General features: G+C 36.4%; 1 protein-coding gene across 2 annotated transcripts; it reads left to right on the forward strand.

Annotated features, from left to right (window-relative positions):
- The first annotated feature begins 244 nt into the window (after window positions 1-244).
- LOC113783507 (probable protein phosphatase 2C 52) lies at window positions 245-6651 on the forward strand. Of its 2 annotated transcripts, none has more exons than XM_027329659.1 (6): window positions 245-496; window positions 2010-2448; window positions 2524-2868; window positions 2986-3103; window positions 3192-3415; window positions 5932-6651. In XM_027329659.1, exons 2-6 carry the CDS (start codon window positions 2194-2196, stop codon window positions 6400-6402), a joined length of 1413 nt encoding a protein of 470 aa, XP_027185460.1. In that variant the 5' UTR covers window positions 245-496; window positions 2010-2193; the 3' UTR covers window positions 6403-6651. The 2 variants fall into 2 exon arrangements, with proteins under 2 accessions (XP_027185460.1, XP_027185461.1); XM_027329660.1 differs by lacking the exon at window positions 245-496 and adding an exon at window positions 1266-1385.
- Window positions 6652-9520: the final 2869 nt, after the last annotated feature.

Raw genomic sequence — 9520 nt, forward strand, 5'->3', positions numbered from 1 at the left:
AAGACACATGCTAAGGAAGAGCGTGGTTTTGCTTTTTTTGACGTGAAGAGAAAGGAGAAAGAAAAGAAAAGAAAAGGAAAGAAAGATTCATATAGTATTTCCATCCCATCATCATCATTTCAGCCATTTGAATTGATTTGCAACCATCACCAGGCTGATACACACATCTGCTAATAGTACTATTACCGGTTCAAGTAATCAATCCATGTTAACCCCACCACCACACTTCCGCCCTGCTGCTTTTACTCCCAACCCCCCCATCTTCCCACCCTTTCTTGCTTTTGCAATAAATGCATTGCAAAATTTGTAATAAACAACAGCCAAGCTACAGTAAAGCAAACTCTCCCCTGTTCTTCTTTCTCTTCATAAACAAGCAAGATATCCCCTTGTTTTCTTTTTTCGTATTAATTTTGGAGTATTAGTGATTTGATTCAGAATCCCACTTCTTAGAAACATGGGATTTCACCACCTCAATACAGTGAAGTCACTAGTAAAGGTAATGGTCTCAATTTTGCATTTTGCTTGGCTGCAAAACCATTCCAATGCTGGTTTTCACCAGCATTTTTGGGCTTTGTTGTGTCATTTGTGCCTCAAAATTTGGTCTTTCCCTGAATATTGTATATTCCTAACTTGCGTTCTCTATCCTTATCTTTCTTGGTTCATGATTTTCTTTTGATTGCTTACAAGTTTGAGCACTGAAAGCTAAGAAAAAAGCAGTCCAGAAAGTATAATTGCATAATATTTTGGTATCTTAAGTCAAAAAAGTCCTTCCTTTGGTAATCTTGATTGAATAAACTACATTTTTGAAGTATGAAAAAGAAAAAGGGTTGAATTTCAAATGCGGTGTTGAAGACTCTGTTTTTACTTTGTCATTGACAAAGGGGAGGAGCATCAGTGAAAATTACTACTGTTTGTTGTAACTTTCCTCTTGCTTTAGTTGATCTGCCGTTGTTTTTTCTTTTTCTTGCTTTTGGGACTGCGTATGTGATTTTGTTTTGACAATTCCACCGATTTGTTCCGTCCTTTTCTGCTTTTCTTTCGCTTTATTATCCTCTACTACATTCTGTTGTATGTTCAAGGGGGAAAAAATTCAAACTTTAAATCATCCTATCTTTTTCTCTTTTGCTTTCTGTGTATCTATCTATCTACCTCAGGATTATCTGTTTCAGATTAGTATCGTTTTTTTGGTAACATTTTTTTCCCTTTTATATCATCTTAATTTATCAGCATCTGCCATCTGGGCTCTTTTTTGAGTGCGTTTTGTCCAACTTTGTACTCCTTTTTACTTTACCAAAATCTCTACCTCTCTCTCTCTCTCTCTGTCCATGTCTCTGTCTCTGTCTCTTTGAACACACACATACAGAGTCACCAATTATGCATAGTCTGTGAGTGTTTTTATAATCACCATATATTTATTGATTCTTCTGTCTTATTCTTTTGGATTAGTTGTTAAAAGATTGATAATGGTCGGATTATGGTGGAAGCTTTGTTTTTATGCTAAAAATCTAGGAGTAAAATTCTGTAGTTTCCCTAGATGGGTTTGGAACTGTGTTCATTACTGAATAATTAATGCAACTTACTGGGAATGGAAGAGTTGGGTTTTACTTTAATTAGCCTGTAAATCTTTGATAAATATGTCCGTTTGTCGATTTTTACTCAAGTTTGAGCTGTTAATCAACTTGATCTCTTGAGCTTCCGTTGCTTCTGTCTGTGATAGGTCCAGTTTTATACTTGAAAACTGTGAATGTCACTGCTTGAAAAATTTCAAATGTATTTGTTTAATTAAGATTCCCACGGAGAGACAAATGGTCAAGACAGCCTTTTTCTTATATAATAGTCCTCATTCACATGCAAAATCTTTAGAAGAACCTTGTTTGGTTATATTAAGCTCATATACTAGTGTTGGCATTTTCTCTTCCGCTGAAATAATGCATTAAATATTGAACTAATTAATGCGATCGCTGTTTTTTTTTTAACATGTACTCATTATATGTTCATGTCTCTCTCAGTGCTATTGACGTTTGACCAAGATAAGTTTCAAAGTTCTCTTCCACATTGGAGTCTTGTACACATCCCATTCCACTGCATGGTTGACTAAAAAACCAATCCGTTATTATTGTCATATTGGTTTTCCAGAGTATAAGAACATTGTTTTTCCTTCCAAACAAATGGTCTCTTTCTGGGTCTGAGGAAATGGGGGGTTGTGTGTCAACCAGTAGCCAAAGTACTTGCAGTAGCAGGAGCAATGGAGAGAAGTTTGCTCCATCTTGTCTAGAGATGATGTTTGGGCGAAAGAGGACGAGGACATTTTCTGACCATATTACTAAATTGCAACATTTGGCCTCTATACCCAATCGAATTTTCACAAATGGGCGAACTAGGAGTTCTTGCATATTCACTCAGCAAGGGCGCAAGGGCATCAACCAGGATGCCATGATTGTTTGGGAGGTAAGATCTGTTCTTTCTACGAATAATGTCATTCAGTTGTGATCAATTTTGACATTTATAATTCTTTGTTCATAGGACTACATGGCAGATGATGTGACCTTTTGTGGTGTTTTTGATGGCCATGGTCCACATGGTCATCTTGTTGCCCGCAAAGTGAGGGATGCATTACCATTGAAATTATTGTCATTCCTGCATTCTAATGACACAAAGCAAAGTGGGTCTAGTGCTAATTGTTGCAATGGTGACCTAAAATCTGATGTGGTAGATCCTGAAAAGAATGGCTCTGTTGAGGATCAGGTGGATGATTCATGGAGAGAAGCTTTTCTCAAATCATACAAGGCTATGGATAAAGAGTTAAGGTCTCATCCTAACTTGGATTGCTTTTGCAGTGGTAGCACTGCTGTTACTATAGTAAAGCAGGTACGGAAGAAGCAATGCCTGCTCTTCTCCTCACGTTATGGAATGCACTTGCTTTTATCATTGATAAGTTTCTCTCATGGTTTGATTGTTTACTTGTGTTTGTTGTATAATTAAAAGGGCTCCAACCTTTTTATGGGCTATATTGGTGATTCTCGAGCAATCCTGGCATCAAAGGACAGCAGTGATAAAATGGTGGCAGTACAGTTGACTGTTGATCTGAAGCCTGATTTGCCAAGTATATTAATTTTTGTCTGTCATATTTTTAAAAGATATTTGCAGCTTATGTCAACTATGTAGAACGAACGTACACTTTTATGTATCAGGGGAAGCTGAAAGGATTAAACGGTGTAAAGGTCGAGTTTTTGCATTGCAAGATGAGCCAGAAGTGCAACGGGTTTGGTTGCCATTTGATGACGCCCCTGGATTGGCAATGGCCAGAGCATTTGGGGATTTCTGTCTAAAGGAGTATGGAGTAATCTCTATTCCTGAGTTTTCTCATCGGGTTCTTAGTGAAAGGGATAAGTTCATTGTTCTTGCTTCTGATGGGGTATGATTTTCAGTTTCAATAACTGGATTGTTATTTCATCATTTTTCAATTATGCTTTTCTGGGATTCTCTGGTCTGCAAGGGTACACATTATCCGTTTGGCAGAACGAATAAAGGAGCATCACACACAAAACTTTCTAAAATTAGTAGTTGTAGAATATGGCTTGCACCTAAGTGCAAAAAAGATCAAAATATGGTTTGAACTTTTCCAATAGAAAACTAAATTAAATATGATAAATCCTTCTCCTTTGTGCATGTGGAGCATAATGACGATAAAATGTTTCGTTTCATTGCAATTGGTCCTGCTAGACACCACTCTCTGAGACTAAATTAATGAATTTGATATGCTTTTCATTTGCAGTATTTTCTGGTGTAAGCTTGCGTTTGGTTTAAGTAAACATATTTTTTGAATTTTGGCACGCTTTTAAGTAATTCAATTAAGTTGGCCTTGAAAAAGCCTCTCTGCTTCCCAGGATAAGGCTGCTTATGGGATTAAGCCATGCGTGCCCTTCCTAAAAACAACAATGGCAGGATCCTTGTGCATTTTACTCCACATTTTCTTATTCTTTTCTTCCTTTATTTCCTATCTTTTTTTAACAAATAATGAAAACTTGTGTAAGACCTCTGTGGTAATTCCTGTTGCTGACATTGCAACGTAGATTTTGGGGCTAAATTGTTGTCGTGAACAGCTAAGTTTCCATGGGCTTCTATAGAACTCGTGCTGTCATTTTGGATTGGTTTTACTTCTGGGTCTACCTTTTTACATTGTTATCTTTCCCTATTTTAGCTTTGTTGACTTAGTTATAATGGCATGCTAAGGGTGAGGACTTGAACACTATGCTACTGAGAATGGAAAAAGTTTATACGGAATCAGTAGGATATCATTGGTTTGGCTGTCGTATTGGTTTGGCTGGAAAATTCAATACTATGTAGTTGTAAAGCATTTACTTAGCAATGGTCAGAATCTTTAATCCACAAAAAGGACACCTCTAAGGAAATTATCATTAGCTCTCACAAACAAAAGCACTCTTGATCTGGCTTATCATCAAGATGATTGATACCATGAAGACTCAGAATTATCCTGGATGCATCTGATTGAGAGATGCTACTGTAAAGGAAGTTAATTTTCTTCGTTACTTCTTTCCTTGCTTGCCAAAAATCTCCGATCCCATGGCAAACTCCTAGGTTTGATGTACTTGATTTCTCTGGCTCCATTTCTTTGACTTCTCTAAGGTACACTTCCATGATATAGCGTAGGTAAACATTACATGCCATATGTGGATAATACCATGCACAATTACTTTCAGTTTGACATTGCCAAAGCTAGGTTATTTTCTCACTAAAAAACCATCATTCAATTGGTAAGCTCCAATCGGATTTAAGAAGGCTACCATTTGCTCATCTCTTGCTAAGCTTCAAGTTTCAAAATTTATGCCTCTTTCCAAATTTAAAACGTGGGAATTTGTACTAAATCTAATCGTACACGTATCTATATGCTCATTTCTATCTCCTTGCTGATCCTTTGCCATTTAGTGTCAATTAATCCTGTTGTGAGAGACTCATTTAATTGTTCCTTTCTTTTTCCGCATCCACATGAAGCTTTGTATGCATTTTCCCCGTCCTCTTAATGAAATCTTTATTTCTTTTTTCCACTTTTTGCAATTATAATATAATGATATTGTACTTTTTTCATGTCAGTTTATTTTTCTTCATAGGGATAGAAAGTGAGAAAACCTTTAAGCTAGTTGCTTTCTTACTAGCCTTATTCAAGAAACCATTCAGTGAAAAAACTAACCAAACTTCTGAAGTAATGAAAATTTTAACCCATGAGAAAAGTTTTATATATACTTCTTTGTTCACCTATAAATGGCATGAGAACATGAACTTTTGAAGTAGAGTTAATCCAGATAGAGTTTTATTAGTGTACGAAGAAATGATTAGAACTTATTGTATCCGAATCTGGAAATATATTCTTTCTTGTATTATTTTATTCGTTTTTTAAACAAAGAAAGATTGTTTTACTTGCTTGGACACAGCTGTTATCTGGATCTTAATTTTGGAGGTAAAATGAAGCATGCCAGTCAAATGCCGGCTTACCTATTAATAAGTGATGAGAAAATATGGAACCGATTGAGGTGAGAATACATTGAATTTGAAAGCTTCTCTAGTAATACTCATGCGAGAGGGCTTGGAGGTCTCAAGAATGAAGGCGCTGACTCAGGAGCAGGGGAGAGATTGATATAAATTTCGCTTCGTCAGCAAATTAGGACTAGATATACCCTAGATTTTGAGTTGATTGATTGAATAATTAGCCTAGTTGTAATGTGAGGACCAATTAGTTTAAAGACAAACTCTAGATATGGTTTTAACTATTCTTCTTTCTCATGTGTGCTGAACTATAGGTGTGAAGATCTGTATAATTTTTATGATTTTTGAGTCCATGGGTTGATAACTGGCTACAGAATTGTTGTGCCTTTGGGCTAGAAACTCAAAATAGATATGTGATTCTCATTTCAGGTCTGGGATGTATTGAGCAATGATGAAGTGGTAGAAATTGTATCTTCAGCTCCAACACGGTCATCAGCTGCTCGGATCCTGGTTGAGTCAGCTGCTCGAGAATGGAAGGCCAAATATCCAACCTCGAAGATGGATGACTGTGCAGTAGTCTGCTTATATTTGGATGGCAAGATGGATTCAGAGTCTGATTATGAAGATCAGGGTTTTTCTTCTGCTACTCTGCAAAGCTATCATTCTGGCAATGCTGCAGAATCCGACGATGGGCAGAACTCAGAGCCTTCTTTGCAGAGAAACTTCACTGTCAGATCAAGCGAAGAGAATGAAGGGTACAAAAGAATTCCCGTTGAAGGAGAGGGAAATGGGCAAGCTGTAGTTCCTGAAGATCTGGACTGGTCAGGTTTAGAAGGTGTTACACGGGTGAATTCTCTGGTTCAACTTCCAAGATTTTCCGAAGAAAGACCAAGACCTTAGTTTTGTAATTCTATCCTCTTTATTGTAACACCACTTTCATCTGTCCCAAGGTCTTAAAGGGATAATGTCCTTTAGGTTCGGAAGCATTTGGTAGAGTTTTTACTGCAAATACTTTTTGCTGCCTGTTCCATTTTGTTCATATTTCTTCTACTCTCTTAGCATCATGGTTGGATACTCGTATCATCGAAACTCAACTGTATATACTCTTTGCGAAGATTTTCTCCAATCTGCTTCTCTTGTCATTTCTTACACAGTTGAAGTTGGAAGCCCAAGCATAATAATGAGAACAACAAAGTGGTTGGTTCTTGTGATTTCAACTGCATTGCTCGTCCGACAGAGATTTTCTTGTACCTAAAAAGTGGTACTATACCATGCCATGTGAACTGGGTAAGAGTAAAAGCTGAAATTAGTCGGTAGAATTAATTACGTTTGAGTACCAAATGGTCGGTGTTAGACTACTGGTGGTGGCATCTTCTTATTCTTCTTCAAAGATGAGTTTTCTGTTTCTGTAAAGAGGGGCAGGAGGGGTGCTTCTGTTTCCATTATTGTTTCAAAAGTAAATATTGTATGTACATTAGATGGCTATCCCTAGTAAGTTGTCAAATAATCAGAAGCAACAACAATAGGTCAGAGAAAATCCTATACTAAACGATATACGATTTAAGCGATAAAAATAAATTAAAGATGATACATATAAACGATATACGACTTAAGCGATAGAAATAAATTAAAGATGATACATATCGATTGTAAGACACCATATATGGTATTTTTTAAAATAGGAAAGGCAACCACGAGAAAATGCAAAAGCTCAAATTTGAATGTCCCTTAAAATTACTACCAACTATGAGTTGGTTAGATAAAAACTGAGACAACAAAAGACCTACCCTAGCAATCAATGGTTGATTTAATCCACATTTATATTTGTATGTAGAGGCAAAATTTGCTTGACTTCTTAGGTGAAGGGCAATTAATGAATTGTAACCCACATAAAGTAGTATTGATCTTTTTTAGAGTGACAGTTTCTAGAAGAAATTCAAACTAGAAAACGTTACAATTTAGGGAGACAGACTGAGTGGTTCTGATGAATTTATGAACTGTGAATGCGAAGCAAATAGCATCTAACTTAGTTAAGACAAGTAACCAGTACTGGTGCAGCCGTTCAGGCAGATCAGAAGATCCCTTTTCCTGCTAACGTGTCAAACTTAGCAACCACCAGAACAATGGCCAGAAAGCTCTAAAACAACATTTGCTGATGGGGCATTAAATTCATCCAAGTACATTATACATAGTATGGAAGGTTGGCCAAGAAGCAAATACCTTTCCTCATGAAAACACTGGACTAATCCAGACGGGTGTGTAATGCACCCATCTGGTCCGATGGTAGTTCAGTCCCCGTCAGTCTCCCATAGGCTCAGTTGAGTCCCCTTTAGAATAGGATAGAGTAGACAAATACCAAGTGTTGAAAAAAAAAATGAAAACACTGGATTAAGTTTGAACTTTTAACCATGCATGGCACAATTTGTGCTAATAGCTATATGGGATCAAGGAGCTCAAGTTCTTTCCTTGAATCATCCAAATATTATTGAAGTTTGCGCAGCTGATTCTCAGTTGTAAATTGTTTCAAAAGACCCCAATTTTGAATCTTGTAACAGTTACAAGAAAAAGAACAAGGGTCGGTATACTTTGGACAAAGTAATATCTAGCACTTTACTAAACAATCAGCTAAGGGGTTAATTCGATGGAAACTTTATTTTGTCCCCCAGCCACCTCCTTCACCCCACCACCACCACCACCAGACTATCGCTATAAAGAATGTAAGGAAAATATTGTGGCAGTCATTTTGTTATGTCATTCAGTTTGCAAATATTTGAAGCAATTGGAAAATTTGAACCCATGAAGAACAAATGGCCTTCAAGAAATTATGTTAAAAGAAGTGATACTCAAAATATATATAGCACATTTGCATTAAGATAAAAAAAATAAAAATAGAACCACTAAGTGAAAGGGATTTTTTTTTTTTTTAACTGAGATCCACAATAACATACACACGCAAGGACAAATTTGGTGCAATAGATGATTCTAGCATAATCAAGTGATTCACTTGGGTGGTGCATAAACTTGCTTTTGTTTGTTTCTTCAGGTGATCAGGAGATCCTTCGGCTCTTAAATCTTTTCCTCCCTTCCCCGTTATAAAGTTTGGAATCTCCTTTGAGCTGAAAAATTAAAAAAATTAAAAAAAAAGAACTCTTATAAAACATAGATAAATTTCTTAAAAATTCCAAGCCTTTCCCTAGTAAAAAGAAAAGAAAAGAAAAACTCATGCATATGCCAAAACAAGGTTTCCTTTTACAAGTTTTGTTGTCAAGATTGATTACTTTCTAAGCCGTTACACAAATGAGAAGCAATTAGTTGATTATTTCGAGGAGGTACTGTTTTAAACCTTCATTTATAGTACTAACCTGGGTTGAGAGCATGTGCTGCAAGCTACATGATAATCAAGAAGGTTGATATAGCCCTGAGGTTTAATTTATTGAGAATCTAAATACTGAAATCCATCATGTCCTTTTCACTTGAAAGGTTGATTAATCATGCAACAAATGATGAATATAAGACGAATTAACTCATTAGTTTTCTGCATCTTTGTTCTTAACAACCTCCAAAATCATCGCTTAGAAACATATTTATGCACAAGTTTTAATTTGGATCATCATAATATGCATCAGAAATTGTACAAGCAAATGCTTGTACAATTCTAACTTTTCGTAGTTAAGATTCATCTATTGCTACCAAATTATGCAGCTTTACTTCATGAACATGCATTTATTAGCCGTATAATCAGCTCGTTAGGTTTCTATGGCCAAAAGTGTGCATTGCATACAACACATTGTTCTCGTCACCATCAAACCTGTTCATGCCACGTAAAACTTTGTTCTCTAACGAAAATTGAACCAACTTCTTGAACTCTTAAATGGCCGCCAAAGACATCAAACTTGCCTAATTCTACCCTATAAAAACATGTCTTCACTTCCCACATTCCCCATCCCCAACTCAATCCATCTCCCGTCCCTTCTTGGCTCTCTCAAGGCAATCCAACAACTTTTCTCTCAAAGAAAAA

Source organism: Coffea eugenioides, chromosome 9, assembly GCF_003713205.1.
Source record: "Coffea eugenioides isolate CCC68of chromosome 9, Ceug_1.0, whole genome shotgun sequence".
Classification (NCBI taxonomy): domain Eukaryota; kingdom Viridiplantae; phylum Streptophyta; class Magnoliopsida; order Gentianales; family Rubiaceae; genus Coffea; species Coffea eugenioides.

Bases quoted from the DNA above. Each gene is read 5' to 3' on its own strand.
- LOC113783507 (XM_027329659.1), top strand. From the start codon at position 2,194: ATGGGGGGTTGTGTGTCAACCAGTAGCCAAAGTACTTGCAGTAGCAGG. The intron at 2,869-2,985 runs GTACGGAAGAAG...TATAATTAAAAG, and splicing joins CTGTTACTATAGTAAAGCAG to GGCTCCAACCTTTTTATGGG. The intron at 3,416-5,931 runs GTATGATTTTCA...TTCTCATTTCAG, and splicing joins TTGTTCTTGCTTCTGATGGG to GTCTGGGATGTATTGAGCAA.